General features: G+C 32.3%; 1 protein-coding gene across 1 annotated transcript; it reads left to right on the forward strand.

Moving 5' to 3' along the window:
- The first annotated feature begins 2,017 nt into the window (after window positions 1-2,017).
- On the forward strand, window positions 2,018-3,745 carry MYB102 (MYB-like 102). The gene is made up of 3 exons (XM_047307168.2): window positions 2,018-2,268; window positions 2,404-2,533; window positions 2,645-3,745. Exons 1-3 carry the CDS (start codon window positions 2,136-2,138, stop codon window positions 3,492-3,494), a joined length of 1,113 nt encoding a protein of 370 aa, XP_047163124.1. The 5' UTR covers window positions 2,018-2,135; the 3' UTR covers window positions 3,495-3,745.
- Window positions 3,746-19,079: the final 15,334 nt, after the last annotated feature.

A 19,079-nucleotide genomic window follows, 5' to 3' on the forward strand; every position in this document is an offset into this window, starting at 1 on the left:
GACATAAAAATAATTTAAAATAATTTCAAAGTAAATATAAATAAATAAAAAAATCAAGGTTTAACATGATTGGATTGAAATTCATGGCATGTACCCTACCACTGGAAAGGTGTATACTAAAAAGAATAAATGTGATTTGAAAAAATGGGTTAAATATTGAGTATGAAAATAACACCACGAGAGAACATGTGCAATGAATTACGCGTGCGATTGATTTTTAAAGTATGTTTTTACATTTTGTACAGAGTTATTGAAAAATAAGAAATTATATTATTGTTATAAAATATTGAGAAAAGAAAACCTGGAGTTCTTAAATGATTGATTTGGTGGTGAAAAAGGTTAGGGTTGTCGGATGCTCTTCCTATTCCGACCCGCACTATTCCTTCTCCTTCTGTTCCAGTTCAGACTGGGAACTCAGAAAATAAATTAAAACGTGTTATTTAACTTTCAGTCAAACACAAACAAAATCCCAACTTTGACTACGCCTGAAACACACTCACATCTCTATAGGGGCGGTGATCGACACGACAAAATTGTTCTCTTCAAATATTCATTCAACTATGTTATCATCACTACAACAAAATGGACGAGAAAAACATGTTTTAAGGCCTTTTCTTTTATACCTTTTTCTGTTACTCTAATATTTAATAAGTAATGCGTAAAAGAGATAATAATGCAACATCTGAATTTGTACGTCGACTTGGAGCATTTCCATTCGACACACGCATGCACGTTGCCATGCATTTCTCAACCAACAGTGCTTCGGTTTTAACCAACGACAATGGTGGCTTTGAGCTTTGAGGTGGACGAGACTGATAACTATGAGCGTTGAGACCATAAAATTATTGCTATAAATCAGTGTACCTTAGTTTCATATATTTGATACACGATTTAATCTCATATAAATTAGAGTAAGGTTAAGATTTCTAACTTTTTTCAGTAAATATTGAAATTGTGCTTTAAAATAAAACTTCAATTTAAAGGTATCTTTTTGATTGAAACTGGTGAAAACACAACGTTTTTATAATTTAAAAAGATAATAAATTATAGTTATAAAAATAAATATAAATAACTTTTGCAATTTCATTATAGATAATACTTATTTATTTTATATATGATATTTTTTATTTAATTCAAAGAAAGTGGTTATATTTTAAAAAAAAGGATTAAATTTTTAAAAATATTACTTGAAAGGTAAAATTAAAAAAAAATGTAGATATAAAAAAATGAATCATATTTATTGACTTTTTGGGTGATTTGACTTTTAGCATAAATGTTTCCGTCTTAAAAAATATAAGAAAATGGAAATCGCAACATTAAATTTGGCTTCTATAATTAATAAAATATAAAACGAGATAACTTTCATGAAACTTAATTTTTTCATTTCTAAAACATATTTTGGATCCGTTAACTCATTTCTTTCCGTTTATCATATATCAAACACAAGACCTTGTTTATAACAGACTAGATTCCCTACAGCATTAATAAAAAAGTTATTGGTATCTTAAGATTAATCACATATATATATATATATATATATATATATATGTAATTATACATTTGAGAATTATTTTTACATAAGTAAGTATAAATCAGAAGTAAATAAGAAGATTTCCTCTGCAACATGGAATCCGAAAGAAAGACATGTGTTGTTGGGGGGTACGTGGCCTGCGATGTGTTGATTTACAGCTAATATGAATCTAGAAAGCTAAGCGTCACACTTTCCGGAAAACGATGGTTTGACTCCTGGATAATGTTAGAAGTAAATCAGAAATGTACGAATACGAAGCGCACATATGAAAACAACATCAAATTTCAACGTGTGCAGAAAAAGTAAAGATGTTATTTTTTTCCAGTAAACTTGTGATTTGCAATGCAAGATGGAAATAAACAGCAAGCACGTAAGGAAAATTTAATAAAGGATAGCAAAAGAAGACACGTAGCAGAAGAGATAACAGAGGCCGGCACCAAATCCAATTGACTTCTCCTTTTTCTTACCCTTCTTCTCTTTAATTGCTATTTATACAACAGCCAAGTACGTTCCTCTCAGTCTCGTACAAAACATCACAATTAACCCTTTCTCTATTTTCTCACATCTCTTCATCACGCCAACTTCAAAACCGAGAGAGCTACCAATGGGTAGATCACCTTGTTGTGACAAAAATGGCCTCAAGAAAGGACCCTGGACAACAGAAGAAGACCAGAAACTCGTTGATTACATTCAGAAACATGGCTACGGCAATTGGAGAGTACTTCCAAAGAATGCTGGTATGTCATCTTTTCTAACAAAAATTAACATTATCACGCACACGCACCAAAAACTACCTTTTGCCTTTTGTTGTACACTTTTTGTACTTGAGCTAACATAAATTGCTTTTGCTTTTTTTTCTTCTTGCTGAATAGGGTTGCAGAGGTGTGGCAAGAGTTGTCGCCTCCGATGGACAAACTATCTCCGACCAGATATAAAGCGTGGTCGATTCACTTTTGAAGAGGAAGAGACCATAATACAACTACATAGCATTCTCGGAAACAAGTAAGTCTCTTGGTTAATATGTTGCTTTTGTCAGCATGAGTCAAATGTTGTTATTCATTAAAGTGATGAAAGAAAGGGTTTTGTAACTTGGTATGTTTGGATTGTGTGTAGGTGGTCGGCTATTGCTTCTCGTTTGCCTGGAAGAACAGACAATGAAATCAAGAATTACTGGAACACCCACATTAGAAAAAGGCTTCTGAGGATGGGAATTGACCCTGTAACGCATAGGCCAAGGCTTGATCTTTTGGACCTCTCTTCCATCCTAAGTTCATCCCTTTATGGTCCGACACACATGAACATCCAAAGACTCCTCGGTACACAGACAATGGTGAACCCTGAACTTTTAAAGCTTGCTTCATCGCTCTTTTCTTCTCAGCATCGTGAAAACGTCAACGTCTGTCCACAAAATTGTGAATACAACTTGCTCTGTGATCCACAAATTAACCAAATCCCACACCTGGTACAGACTCAGGACTTTGCTCAAAAACCATGTAAAACACCAGACGATATCGATACAATGAATCCCCCTTGTTCTTCCTTGTCAATGCCTTTCGCTCAAGAACAGTTTCTTGAATGCAATATGAACCCTTACCCTTCTGTTTTCCATGACTCCTCCTTCCAACAACATTCTCAACCAAGTGAATTACAATGCAACGTAATCGATACTAGCTATGTTGCTCAATTACCAAGCTATAACTACCATGGCTCTGATTATGACGCAAATCTTATGGACCCTTCCGAATCCTCAACCTATAATAACCATTCCCATAACAGCAATCAGAACTTCAGCTTTGCTTCGGTTATCTCAACGCCTTCGTCAAGCCCCACGCCGTTAAATTCGAACTCGACGTACGTCAATGGAAGTAGCAGTACTGAGGATGAGATAGAAAGCTATGTGAGCAGCAACTTGTTGAGATTAATTGAAATGCCAGACATGTTAGGTGTTAATGAGTTCATATAAATGTTAATGAATTCACAGAATGAAACAATCATGTCAAACAAAAGTGAATCAACCGAATGATTCGTTAATTCCTACTAGCATTGATTTATCTGGGCTTGCTAGATAATTGCAACGAGGGATTGTGTTGATACATGTAACATTTTCTATGTTTTTAATAGTATTGATAGTTGATAGTTGACTTTCTTCTTTGAGGCTTTCTATGTGTTAGGAAGTAACAGTATATAATAAAGGTCCTTATCCTCTTCCATTTATTTATTGTTTAAAGTTTCTATTATTGATATGTTACTGTGCATTTCCCTTTTCTTCCTAATATTAGCATCTATTAATCGGATTATATAATCAATGCACTGAATATGCTAGTAAAAAGAAAGCAGCAACACGTAATCAATCTTTTTCAAGCCACATAAGGTATTATATATATACAGCATTTTTTTTAATATTTACATGTTTACATTCTTAACACTAAATGATTGATTAAGTTGAAATAACACTATAAAAAAATTAAAATGATTGGAGGTCAAAATTTATTGGTATAAATCATCGATGAATTGATATTTTTAATAAATTATCAAATATAAAAAATCTATCAATTTAATTGGTAGTAAAATTTATTAACAATATAAAATTTGTCTATAGTCATAAAAAAATGTTTATTCCATGATATTTACTAAAAGATAATTCCTTTGTATTTACTAAAAGAAAATTGTGAAGGTGTTGGTTGATTCATATTAGATGATTGTGTACAAATTCATATAGTTAAAATTTCTCATCTCCTTTCTAATTAAAAGATTTTTTTATATTTATTTGTTATTTTTAATATTTAAATTGTTTCAATTACAAGGTTGAGGTTATATGTTTTTCAAGTTTTGTGTCTAAGGCTTGTCTTTGTTATTATTCATCCTCTAAAATGGTTTGATCCAATTTGGAGATTATTTGTAAGTTAATAATGTTCCACTAGTTCATCAATTAGTGAATAATAAATGCAATCTACCTTTTTATTTTAAATATATATTTATAAAATTTTAGGATGAGTTTTGGATGACTGACAGCTTAGTCATGATCCAATTGGTGTTAATCATATTTTATTCTAAACTAATATTCATTATTTGATATGTATGATACAATCACTTAATATCTTATATGGTCATCTTAATGTTTTTTATTATATAAATAGTCAGTCCGGATCCGAACATAATATAGTACACAAATAAATATAACTTTTTTTTTTCAATTATATGATTATTTTTCAGTCAATTTTCACTAATTTATATTCATGTATTTATATTTGAAGTAAATGTGAAAGAGGTAAGATGGAAATGACAATGACCGTAAAGATGAAGAAAAACTACCGTATTTGTTAGTTTTTACATTTAAACTTTAGATGATAAATAAAAAGTAATATATAATTATATATCTCAAAAGAGATATATATTGTGAACGGAGATTAGGCGGATTTGAAGGAAGGTTTGGGGTTTGATAGGTTGAAGATGGTGGCGAAGGGAGCGGAAGGAGACGGCGGAGCAGGAGAGAGGCGGACAGCTGTCGCTGACACGTGTAAGAGGTAGCTGTCTTCTCACGTAGTGACAACGAATAAAGCAGTGATAAAGTATGATTTCGTATGGGGGTTTTGACGGAAACACTTGCGTACGTGGGCCACCACACAAGCATCAATTGCTTTTTCATTGAAAATCATGGCATGCATCTTGTGCTCTTTTTTCTATTGTTTTTTTTAGGAAGGTTGGACTTGAATGGGAACATACGAGATACTATTAATTGCGTCAGCAGTGGGACACGTGGGCTCAATAATACGGAAAGGAACCGGTTTGGTACCTTGAGCAACCGGACACTCTTATTATCCACTCTCACGTACGTCGTCCCTTTTATTTTTAAATAAAATATAATCTATTCATTAATAAGGACATTTAAGTAAGAATGTTTATATTCAATCTTTTAATTTGAAAGAAAATCGTTGGTTGAAAATGGGTATTTAACTAAAGAATATAATAAAAAGCACGTTTATATTTTATTTGGCTGTCATGTGTTCCATGGAAATAATAGAGTAGAAACAGGACAGCTTAAGTAAACAAGAAGTAGTGTCGACATATGTTTGGCTGGTCTGCGTGTTCTACTTCAACAGGACCGACCCTGCATCTCATTTTTCCAACATTTTTCCTTTCTTTTGACTATCTACCTATAACACGTTTATGTCACACAACGCTATTCAAAATTATATCTATTCAGAAAATTACCCAAAAAAATAATCGATTACAAATTATTCAACTTTATTTTCTTTCTCTGTCCATCACTATAACATTCAAATATTTTAACTATTTCTAAGCTCAACAATCATGTTTTTATATATCAAACATTGCCAAGATCAACTTAAGAATACATTTCCGTTTTATTTATACATGTAATCATATAATAAGTATCTCATACAAATAATAAAATCTTGAGTGAGAAACAATGCGTAAAAAGACTAATGTCTCACCAAGAATATCGCTTGAATTAAAAATCTTAATCAAAAGAAAAGAAGAGAAAATAACTTGTAAGTGAAATACCTCATTAACCCTATTTTTTCACTTAAATAAAAATATCAAAATATCAAAAATAAATTTGTTTACATCATATCAAATCCTCTAAAAAAATTACCAAAATCTTTTTCCACAAATTCTGACATATTTAACAAGTTTTAAAAAAATCAATATTTATTATAGCATCCATACGGTATCCAATTATAACAACTTCAAATACACATTTACTTATCAAACATCCTAAAGGTCAACAGCCAAACTACCCTATCCAAATTACGCTAACTTTAGTTTTTCATATTCATCGTATCAAATCATCTTAAATTATTAATTCCCTTCACTTCTAATCATGTGTTCCAAATAGAAGATCAACAAAAAAAAAAAAAAACAATAAAATCCTAGCATACTCCTAATTATCTTGATTTATATAGTCATATATAAAATCTATATATACAAGTCACAGAAAAAAACAGAAATATGAAAAAAAAAAATTAGTAAGAAAAATTGTGTATTATAGACTAATAAAATATAAAATCTGTTGATAATAAAAAAGTCTCATTAATAATTTGAGTTTATTCACGAATTTTTGAAAACAAAAAATTTATTATCATTAGTAAATTTTAACCATCGATTGTAAAATTCGTCTTAAATTATCAACAACTTAAAATGTGTTGGTAAATATTTGTCTATAATTATCAATGGATTTTGACCATTAATATATATCACTATTGAGTCTTCCTCTTCTTCCTCCACTTTCATCTTCTTTTTCTTTTTCTTCTTCTTCTTCCTCCTCTTCTTCTTTATTCTCTTCTCCTTCTCCTTCTCCTCATTTTTCTCTTCTTTCAAATTTGACAGTCACCTTCTACAAGTTGACACTAAATCACTATTATCATGCTACCATCACCACTATATCATCGTCACTATCACGCCTCATCCTCTTCCTTCTTTTGTTTCTTTCCGTTCTCTTTCTCCTCATCATCTTATTTTTTTATATTTTTACTCATCTCCTCTTAATATATAAAAAATATCTAATTAGATTTAATGATAAATTTATTGTATATTTTACTGATGAAAATATCTATTAATGATATGAATGACAAATTATGAACGAAATTTATCAATGAAATAGAGAACCAGATACATTTTCGAAAAAAGTATCTATTGGTAATACAAATTTTAATTTACCAACGAATCTTACGCAAAATATTAGTTACCTCATTGATAATTTATATTTCAAAATTTGTTGATAAATTTAAGTTTACCAATAAATTTATTTTTATTGATAATATATAATAATAATAATAATAATATCTTCAAATGTAATCTATATTCTCTGTAAAATCATTCCTAAAATTATAAAAATCAAGTATTAGAAATTGATTTCAATTTAAAATTAAAGTTAAAGAAAGCATTAGTTATATATAATATCATACATGCAGAGGTAATTAACAAAACCAAACATATATAAATTTATGTTGTAATTGGTATTTTATAGTATAAAATTATATTGTACTTATCAAATTAACGATTTTAGAATATAATTTTTACTGATATGATTATATAATTTATTTATCTGTATAAAATAAAATTTAGATTATATATAATAATTATATAAAACAATTCATAAGTTGATAAAGATAAATGTATTTTAAGATGTGCGAAATGTCAAACTATACGTCATCATATCTAATGAGTTCTATAGAAATATTAAAGATTTCATAAGATATATCTATTTTACAATTTTCTATAATAAAATATTTAATAAAATTTTATAATTTTTTTATACAATTTTTATAGTAATATAAATTACACAAATCAAACTAACATTAGTTAGTTAAAAATTAGAATTTAATCAAATCAAATATAATTTTTATATTTTATTTGAAAACTAAAGTTTAAAAATTCTAACATAACCACGTATCGTTGCTTACCCTTTTTGAACCTTCTACTCAATTCACTATTCGTAGTTGAAATTATGTGCAACTTTATTTAACTTTTTGGTTTAATACCTATTTTGGTCCCTCTTTTCGTAGGGTCTGTTCAAAGTGGTCTTCCTTTTTTTTCAAAGTTCACTAACATCATACTTCTCGCAAAAACGATGCACGTTAGTCCTTTTTTGTTACAACGTTAAAAAGACTAACGACACAACTGCCCAACTGGCACAAAACTGATGAGTTGTATAGTTTTGGTTGAAGTGGCACTGTGAATTGCTTATATGTGTTAAAATAAAATAATTTAAAATGAGGTAAAATAATTTAAAATGATTTAAATTAATTTAAAAAATAGGGTTAAAAATAATTTTAGGATTAATTACATTTGGGGTAAAATCTCCTCGCGATTTTGGGGCGATTTAGGGTTCAACAATCAGCTTTCCAAGAGTGCAGATTTTGATTATTGGTGAAATCAAGTTCGTGGTTCGTCCAAGAGCGTGGTTCGTTCGTCAGTGCTAGTGAGGTTAGTGATTGCATTATTGTTCTTATGTTGTTGTTATAGTTACTGATCGCATTACTGTTCTTACTTATGTTGTTGTCTTTAATGGGTGGATTATGTATTTGTTTTGTCTTTAATTGGTGGATTATGTATTTGTTGTGTTTAAAATATGATTATATTTGTGGCGTGGTGGGGGATTTATGGAAAAGTACTGGCGTTGGGTGTTGAAATTGGTCCCATGGTGTGTTAATTTAAGTTAATGAGTGGTCCCCCTTTTCCATTTGCAGTGTAGGGATGTCTAACGATAGGTTTGAGGTAGTGGTCCACTCGGTGGGACCTTGATAAAGGAATTGCCCTTTAATTATATAGGTGGGGAGATATGTTATTGGGACATTGACCCCGATACACGAAGCTATTTTGGAGTAGTAGGTTCACTTAAAGATTTGGGTTACATTGAAGTACATGAGTTATATTACGATATTGAACATGTTTTATATAAGTTATATGACGATAAAGGAGCTTTGAACATGATGAATGTGGGAAAATTGTTGAGGAAAGTCATCTTGTATGTTGTACATAAAGTGAGCGAAGCAGTGGTTGTAGAAAATGAGGATGAAATTCTTTACCTTTGCCAAGGGCCTGCAGAGAGTGGTGAGGGTAGTGGTGTTGAGGTTAGTGTAGAAGGTCCTGTTGAAGTGCAACAGGAGGTTGAGGAAGGTCCTCTTCACTGTGGTCGTGACTTGGAGAGAGATGATGGAGTGCAGGTTGACACAGAGGAACTGGGTGGAGTGGAGGAAGAAGTAGAAGTGCACAGTGAGGAAGAAGTAGAAGTGCAGAGTGAGGAAGAAGTAGAACTGCACAGTGAGGAAGAAGTAGAACTGCACACTGAGGAAGAAGTGGAAGTGGATACTGAGGATGAAGCACATATTATTGTTGAAGAGAACTTGGAGGAGATAGGTGATTTGGGTATTGGTTTGGACAATAGTGATTCAGAATACAGGATGGAAGACAGTGATAACGAAGCACAAGGACATGGTAGGGGGTTGTCAGATGATGAATGGGAGTCAGATGTGTTGTTAACTCTAGATAATAGTGGAAGTAAGGAGGACGAAACTGAGGACAGACCAAGTAGAGGTCCATTTCCTACATTTGGGAAAAAGAAGTCAATGTCAGATTACAAATGGGAACTTGGTACTATATTTACAGATAAGGATGAGTTTAAGGAAGCCATTAGAAGCTATGTTATTCATGCTGGGAGGGCTTTTAAGTTTATAAAAAATGATAACCGTAGGGTAAGGGTGAGATGCATGGGTGGGAAAAAAAAGTGTCCATGGGTAGCTTATTGTGGGTATTTGCCATCACGCAAGATTTGGCATTTAAGGAAGATTGTTGATGTTCATTCTTACAGTAGGCAACTGAACATTAAAATGATGAATAGTAAGTGGTTGAGTTATGAAATAGATAAGTCTTTACATGAGAATCCTAGTATAAGGGTCCAAGACATACGTACTAAAGCGTTAAGGAAATGGAACACCAATGTATCAATTTCTAAAGCAAGAAGGGCGAAGTTAATGGCATCAAGTCAACGTGAAGGGGATTTTAAAGAACAATTTCGAAGGATTTATGACTACACACATGAGGTATTGAGAAGTAACCCAAGGTCAACGGTTAAGGTTAAAGTGAACAGTGATAATGGTCAGTCCATATTCGAGAGATGTTATGTTTGTCTTAAAGCATGTAAGGACAATTTTATTAGTTGTAGGCCCATCATTTGTTTAGATGGGTGTTTTTTGAAAGGTCTTTATAAGGGAGAGTTGCTTACTGCTGTTGGGAGGGATCCAAATGAGCAAATGCTACCCCTTGCATATGCAGTAGTTGAAGTCGAAAATAAAGATAGTTGGTCCTGGTTCTTGCAATTATTGGTTGAAAACCTTGGGGGCAATGAAGTTTGTGGGGCGTACACGTGGATGTCTGACAAGCAAAAGGTACATGCAGTACTTAAATTATTTTATTATTCATACTTTATTAATCATGTGTGTTTGATTAAAAAATTGATGTTGGCAGGGGTTGGTGCCAACTATCCAAGAGCTTTTGCCTAGGGCAGAACAAAGATTCTGCATCAGGCACCTTTATGCTAACTTTAGGAAAAGATTTTATGGTCAGATATTGAAGAATTTGATGTGGAGGGCTGCCACAAGTACATACCCCCAAGCTTGGGAGAGAGAGTGTTGAATATCAGAGCAGTGAATGAAGAAGCATCTAAATACCTCATAGTCATTCCCCCAAGGTACATTCTTTCCATTACATGCACAAAGATTCTGCATTACTCATGTTTGGTAACCCATTTTCTTCATTCTCGTGCAATAGGTATTGGTCAAGAAGTAGGTTCAGAACTCAAGCAATGTGTGATACTCTGGATAACAACATCAGTGAAGGATTCAACAGTGTTCTTGTTCAGTCTAGATGAAAACCCATTATAACCATGCTGGAGGATATTAGACTGTATTTGATGAAAAGATGGGCCACGAATAGAACGAAGGTGGCATCTATGGATTTCAATGTATGTCCAAAGATCAAAAAGAGACTTATGAAGGAATGTAATTTGTCAAGATATTGGATCCCAAGGTAATATTGCTCTTGTGCCTTATTTATGTTCATATCCAGTTGTTGATGTGCCTTATTTATGTTCATTTATTCAGTTGGTCTGCAAGAAGGATTTTTGAGGTTAGGCATGTTTCAGTCATTGGGAACAAGTTCACAGTGGACCTGGACAATGAAGAATGTAGCTGTAGGAAGTGGATGATCAGTGGCATCCCATGTTGTCATGCAATTGCATCAATGAACTATTCAAATGTAGATCCAGAAACTTTTATACCAATTTGGTTCAGGAAATCCACATATGAAGAGGTATATGCGTCCATCATCTATCCTGTGAATGACCACCTCCTATGGGAAAAAACTAGTTCTCTTGATGTACTGCCACCACTTAAGAGGAACATGTCTGGGAGACCAAAGAAAAAAAGAAGAATGGAGCCATGGGAGCTAACGAAGGATGGGACCCAAATGAGTGTTGGTGGGCAGCAAAAGAAATGTAGCATCTGTCGTGAACTGGGGCACAACAAAAAAGTGTGCCCTTTACGTCCAGCCATCATAGAACCAACAGAACCAGGACAGGCACAAAGTTCACAACCCCTTGCACCTTCACAGCCATCAAGTCCCCAATCTCCTCACCCACCACAACCAAGTCAAGATTCCATCCGAGATTTAACTCAGCCAATACGAAGGAAAAAGTTAAATGTTAGAAGAAAAGATCCATAAATTTAATTGAAAATTTGGATGTATTTTGTACTCTTATTAAGTACTTTAATTGTGTATGTTGAATTCTTATTAAGCACTTTAATTATGTATGTTGTACTCTTATTAAGCACTTGAATTTTGTAGTGCTATTAAGCACTTTAATTAAATATGTTATTATAGTTGTAGTGATATTATGTTGTGATATTTGGAAGTAGTGATATTATGTAATTATATCTGTTTTTTGCCAGGTATCCTTAATATATATTACAGTCATATACGTAAGGGACCACCTTGAACAATTTTTAAAGGAAAGAGGGACTACCGTGAACAATTTTTAAAGGAAAGGGGGACCACATTTAACATTTTTAAAACATAGGGGGGACTAAAACGAACTTTATTGCACAAACTCAGATTGTTCACTCATATTACAACACCAACTGATATTACATCAACAAAACATGATGCTAAACACCTAAGTCATTACATGAACAAAACATACATTGCACATTGCACACCTAAGATCAAGCTAAACACAACCACAATGTCATAATGTTCAACACAATAACAGCAAACACAACTCCAAGTAAGAACTTTATCCTTCTCTGCAACTCTTTCACATTATTTTCCAGATCAAATATCTTGTTGCTTTGTCTCACAATTGTACCATCTCTATCATCAGCGTTGTCCTCAGAACACCACTTGAAAAAATTACATGACATCCCAGTTGAAAATCCACCCTATTATTCACCAAGAACACAAAAATGTTAAAACACATAAAATCCAATACACATAAAAGTCACTACGGTATTCAAAACACCTTGTAATGACAACATCCCTGATGAGTCAATATTTTCTCAATTTCACTTAGCTTATTGTGCTAGATTTAATCAGGGAATTGTGCTTAAAAGTCCGGTATTTTTCCGTTTTTGCTAATTGTGCTTAATTTGACCAAAAATTCTAATTTTAATTAATTTGGATTATTTGAGCAAATTATTTGCATTATTGATTTCAGGGAAAATTTTGGAAATATAATTTGGGACATTTAGAGGGCCATCACATGATTCAAGACTTTCCACAAAAGAAGTGTGCACAAAGGGTATTACGGTGATTTTACTTTTTGGGCTTATGAGAGAGGGGTGTTTCATTATTGGAAAAAGGGTGACATCCAGCAAATCAAAGTGTGTCCAACAAGAAAGTAGAAGCGGTCCAGCACACATAAGAGGGGGGTGTCCAAAGAAGTGGAGGTGCCACGGTCCAGCTACCAGCTCCATGCTGCACTCCTCCACGGTCCATGCTACGACCCACAAATCGGCCCACACTTGGCACGTACACAAGCTCTCGGTCCAACTTGAAGAGGTTGAGATGGAGAATGGAAGGGGGGCATAAGGCTTAACGAGTTCCAGTGGCCGCCACAGTAGAAAGAGAGGGAGGACCAGCCGCCACCTTCATGGGAGTTTTTTTTAAGCATCTTTTAATTTGTAGAAATGGGTAGCTTGCTGTTACAGGATTTTGGATGAAATTGAGAAGCACACTTTCTTTGATAACTCACTGTCATTGTATTTTTCTTGTGCACATGGTGATATTATTTTGAAAATGTTGATTTCACTGGAAGAAGTACAACTTTCATTTGCTTAAGAGAAAAAAAAGATTTTTCATAGAACTGGAGTGTGTGCACGTGATTTCATTGGGGAAAAGGAACTCATTTTCTTTATTTTAAAAGCTACGGTCAAGCTGCGGGAGAATGGATTTTTAGCGTTATTTTGTTTGCTTTTACAAAAGGAGTTTGCGCGATTTAATGGAGAGAAAAGGAGGGTTACAGATGATGATGGGGGTAGCCAGCTGGGAGCATGAAAGCTTTCATTTTTCTTTCTTAGGATAAACACGGTGCTGGACGTGAAAGAGGGGACACACGTCGGCAGCAGCCACAATAGAGAAAAGCACGTGGAGATGGGAAGAAGGGCACGGTGTGCACGGGAATGTGAGGTGAAGAGTAGATTAGGTTGGAGTAAGGAGTGGTCACATCAATTGTAGCATTTGGAGGGCACAAGTAGCAGGTGTACGGTGGTAGGCTATGAGAAAAGAAATTTTATTGAATTGCTTATGGATGAGAGAGGAGAGCACGTAGGAGGAAGAAGTGGTGTTGTCTCGGCTTGGGGGAATGGTAGCAGGAGGCACCGGCGGTGTGAAGCCACGTGAAGAAGATGTGACATTGTTTGTGCTTTTAATTTATTAGCTTACTTGTTGCATTTATTCCAGCTGCCAACCATGATAATGTTTTCTAATTTAGTTATTTTACTTTTCCGTGGCACTTCATTTATTAGGTTTCATTTGTGTTTCCTGCTGTTTGTGAATTTGCTTTATGCATTCAATTTGTTCACGTAACCTTGCATTTAATTTCATTCCAAGCTGCAACGTGTCCTTATTTTTTTAGCTTATTGCATTTGAATTTATTCACGCCATTTGCCATTTGTTTCAGCTTTGCATTTTATTGGCCTTAATTGCTTTGGACACTTATCTATTGCATTGTTCAGTTTATCGTTTCTGTTCATTTTAATCTTGTCTATTTTTCTTGATTGTGATATTCTAGTTATAATGTTAGTAGTGACTATTAGATTTAATTTTGTATTTGAACGTTTTCTACATTTTTGTTTGCATTCAAACTCTTAACAACCCCCTTTTTTCCATGTGTGATCTGAGACTGAACCGCAATATTGGTCCTTGTGAGACGACCTAGGAGTCACTTCCTAGTCTATACTGCATTCTTTTATGCACAACTTTTGTGAGAGGTGCGACCCTCTCATCAATCCCCAAAGTTTCCTCCCAACATTCCTTGAAGTTCTGGCAACTTTCATTACAGCAATATCACCATAGTGGCAAATAGCGATTATCCCAACTCCCCTCGAAACAACACCGTGTGAGGATTGCGAAAATCCTTTGGACGTTGCCTTCGAACAGGAAGAACAACTTTGTGATGAAGTCATCCCTAACCCTAACTCTTTGCTTTTAAATTTCGGAACAACAGTAGCACGAATCTCCAACAACCCTAACCTTTGCTTTTAGATTTGAGAACAAATGTAGCACGAATCACCAACAACCCTAACTTTGCTTTTTAATTGGGGAAAAACAACCATGAATCCCTTTGCTTTCAGGATGAATCAACAATTCATAGTGCCACCTCAACCAAAACTGTACAACTCATCAGTTTTGTGCTAGCTGGGCAGCTGTGCCGTTAGTCTTTTTAACGCCGTAACAAAAAAGGACTAACGTGCATCGTTTTTGCGAGAAGTAGGATGTTAGTGAACTTTTGAAAAAAAAGAGGAGCACTTTGAACAGATCCTACGGAAAGAGGGACCAAAATAAGTATTAAACCTAACTTTTTTGTATGGAACTCAGCATCTTCTTCTCTCTCTATCTGTTTCCTTCACACGAAGACTATCAAAAGAATTTAAGTTTGAAATTTTCATATATGTGATATTTTCAATTTTATTTCATATTTTTATTTATTATATTTTTTGTGAAAATGATAAGAAAATGATTATTCTTATTTACTAAGTTACCAATTCCACATTGATCACAATACGATTTTAAAAGTATGACGTAATGTAATAAAGAATATACATATATATATATATATATATATATATATATATATATATATATATATATATATATATATATATATATAAAATTAAGATCAAAATCCGTTATAATTAATTGAAATTTTATTAGTATAGTGAATATTTTAAACTTTTATTTCTTTTAATTGAGTTTTATTTATTATTTTTAATAATTAGATGATATGATTGTTACTTTGTTACATTATCTTTTTACTTTACTCTACTTATTAAGAAATATGAGGTTCTATAATTAATATACAAAAAATACGTTGCAATAATATAAAGTAATTTTTATTTGTTTATTGAACTTCAAATATCTTAGCAAGAAAAATAAGCAAGATGATAGTGTAATATAATAACAATATCATCTAATTAATGAAAAAATTAAGCGTTGAAAGCTTAATTAAAAATATTAAAAATAAATAACATTAAGGTCAACTTAACTTGATAGATGTGAGTGTTTGATAAAATGCAAGAGAGAGAAAAGTTACATAGAAATTTTGTATTGAAAGTATGAAAACAAAATTTTTTTTACAGAAGTAAAATATGCTTGAATATAAAAAGAAAATACAAGCAATAAAAAATCATAATAGATGTAGTAAATTGTTATACGTGAAAATAATGATAATAAATGATATTATAGATGTAATAAATCTGATTAAAAATATATTTGATAACATTTTGTAGAAGTAAAGTCTTAAATCTAAGTAATATATTAATATCTGATAATGGAACATATTTTGGTCAAACATACGTTGAGCCACAAATTTTGAAGATATATGGTTGGCATTAAATTGCAAGGAGTGACCAAAAGGATTAGAAGGTTCTCATTGTGGTTGGGCTGGGTTACCGATTCCGCAGGTCACCAAGCCTCTGCATGTAAGCTCTTCGTCATTTTTGCGTGTATACCTTCTATTCATCGTTGAAACTTCTACTATGCCATTTGGGCTTTCTCAACTTGTCCCATAAGCAAACCACATTACTCATTAAACAGAGGAAATATTACTACATTCCAACACTATTATCAAACGGTATAATATTTCACAAGTTATTTCTTCTTATTCAATAATTTCGTATCATTTAAAAATCCACATCTAACATTCACAAAATTCCATATTCTAAAATAAACAATATTTTAAATATAAAATGATATTTTTACCTAATTTAAAATCTTAAAATTTCACTCTCGCTAATTCATTTATATTTATTTTTTAAACTGAAACAAGTAAAATGTAAAATTTAAATGATAAAATGTGTCATTAATCAAAATACAATAGAATTTGTATAATAATTTACGTAAGACAAGGGCATATGCTGGTGGTGACCACCCACCGACCAAATAGAAATGAAGAAACAGAGAAAGAAGAGGGTTTGTGAAATTTACGTGACCTTCTATCGCTTTCTTTCTCGACCGTCCAAAGAAAAAGCTGGTTCAGAAAACAAACTCAAAAGTGGGTTTATGTCTTTGTTGAAGTTCCTCCCATGTTACTTCCTTCTCTTCTAATCACCACTCCATGTTTTCTTTTCTTTACTTGAGCTGTTTTCAGATGACATCTTCAGGTCACCATATATTCAGAAACAATGTGTAATTTTCTTAAAAAAATAAAAAGGTTTTATTGATTTCGATAAAAAAGTAAACTTTAAAACTAATTCAATCATGTAAAATTGTTTTATATGATTTATGTCAATTTATATATTATAAATGGATCTAGTTGTTAGAATTTTAAGTATAAATCTAAGTTACACACTAGATAAAAATAAAAAAATTAGAATATTATATAAAAGTGAAGACTCATATTTTGTTAGAATTCCAAGTATGAATTTAAGTTCCATATTGAATAAAAGTTTAATAAATTTTTGGATAAAAAGTATTGTTAAATCTTTATGTGATTAGATACTGTATTTCCCAAAACCTTGATAACATAAGGAAGTGTCAACACCCAAAATGATTTCATCCACTTCAAATGTCTTAGCATGGTTACATTTGGATAACACATGATTAAAAGTTCAAAATTTGTATAAAAGCCAAAACCTAAGCTTTTGGAATGAGTATACCTTTATACAACTTGGATTTGTCATGTTTTTATTTCTGTATTTTCATGTGTAAGAAAGTCAGAAATGGGGGAATTCGTCCGCGGGAAAGCTTGATTCTTTGAGTTTCAATAATTTTGAATGTCAACTGATATTTCAAAGAAAGACACTGTAGACATTAATTTGCATAGAAAAGTTTGTATATTATACTAATATCAATGACATACTCACACTCACTAAACTAATGCCCCACTACACATCGAGGAGAAAAATTCAAACAATATGCTTAAAAATATTCTAACTCAATTTGCAGAGATCCAAAGTCCAAAGTAAAAGACTTGCTGTAGCTTTTGGGAATAATTAACCTACCACCAGGTTGAAAACAAACTCAAAAGAGATCAAACACCAAATTTCAATGGTCAAAATTTGCATTATAAAGAATTAAAAGGATCACCTAATACGCACTTAAACATGGTCTGGGTGGATAAGATGATCATTGATAGCAAAGTCATATTACAGAGAGAAAGAAAGAAAGAATGGTGGCATCATGCATAATTTAGTGCCTTTTTCCTGTTGGAATACTTCAGACAAAACGGCTGGCAAGCATCAACACATAGGAACACTCCTCTAGGTTTCATAATAGGCTGAAAGTGATAGTAATAATCATCACTTTACAAAAACAAACTATTCAACTCATCATAATTTTTAGACAACCGAGATTCCAATTCAAGAATGTGCTCCCTTTCATGCTGCAATTTGGCATTTGCATACTTTAAATAAATTACACGATTAAAAAATAAGTTTTACATTGATTTATATATTATAAATTTATTTTATTTTTAAGTGATATAAGATTAAATATAATTTAAGAAAAATATATTTATTTTGAAAATATGAGAAATCAAAGTGGTCTATAAGTTCAAAGATGAATATTCAATCCGCCACAAAATTAAGTGAGAGTAGTCCATAAAAATACACTTAAACTTTCGGCGGATTTATCGATTTGAAGAAGGAGGGTTGTCGTAATCCAGTGATTAGAAATGCGACATTGTGGAGTATAGTTGGATGAGTCCAATAATTAGTTTAATGAAGTGATTGAGTGGTAAACTTGTTTTGATTAGTTAAAAGATTGCGTGCAACTAAACTTGTGGTCTTAAAAAAAGTACACCTGTTACCTACACTCTGTAGCACCAATTCTATCCTTATCATATTCTCACACTTAAAACAAAAGTGAGGTAAAACATGCACAAGTCTAAATTATTACGTCCAAAATGACTTCGATAACTGCTAATGTCGCACCATTTGGTCAATTTAACAACTACAGCTACCCCCTACCACCTATTTCCATGTTCCTTCAATTCACACTTTTTGTGACCAAACGGATCCAACGAAGGGTAAGTTTTTATGACGTGACGACTCAAGAACGGCATATGGCTAAATTCTTTTTTAAGATAAAGTTTTCATCTTAACAAGTATATAGTATTAAATTAATTATTCTTTATTAATATATATTTTTAATATTTCTGTTATGCAGTATTGAAGCTAGATGATGCAATAAATACTAATTAAATTAAATTAAATTTACTTTTGAAAATTGATGGATTTTCGTGCTTGATTCAACTTCAATACAGCATTCGTAGGATTTTAAGGTTTATGACTTAGCAACTAATATGGAACTC

The sequence above is a fragment of the Vigna umbellata genome, chromosome 1 (assembly GCF_029865625.1).
Source record: "Vigna umbellata cultivar VRB3 chromosome 1, Vumbellata_1.0, whole genome shotgun sequence".
Classification (NCBI taxonomy): Eukaryota; Viridiplantae; Streptophyta; class Magnoliopsida; order Fabales; family Fabaceae; genus Vigna; species Vigna umbellata.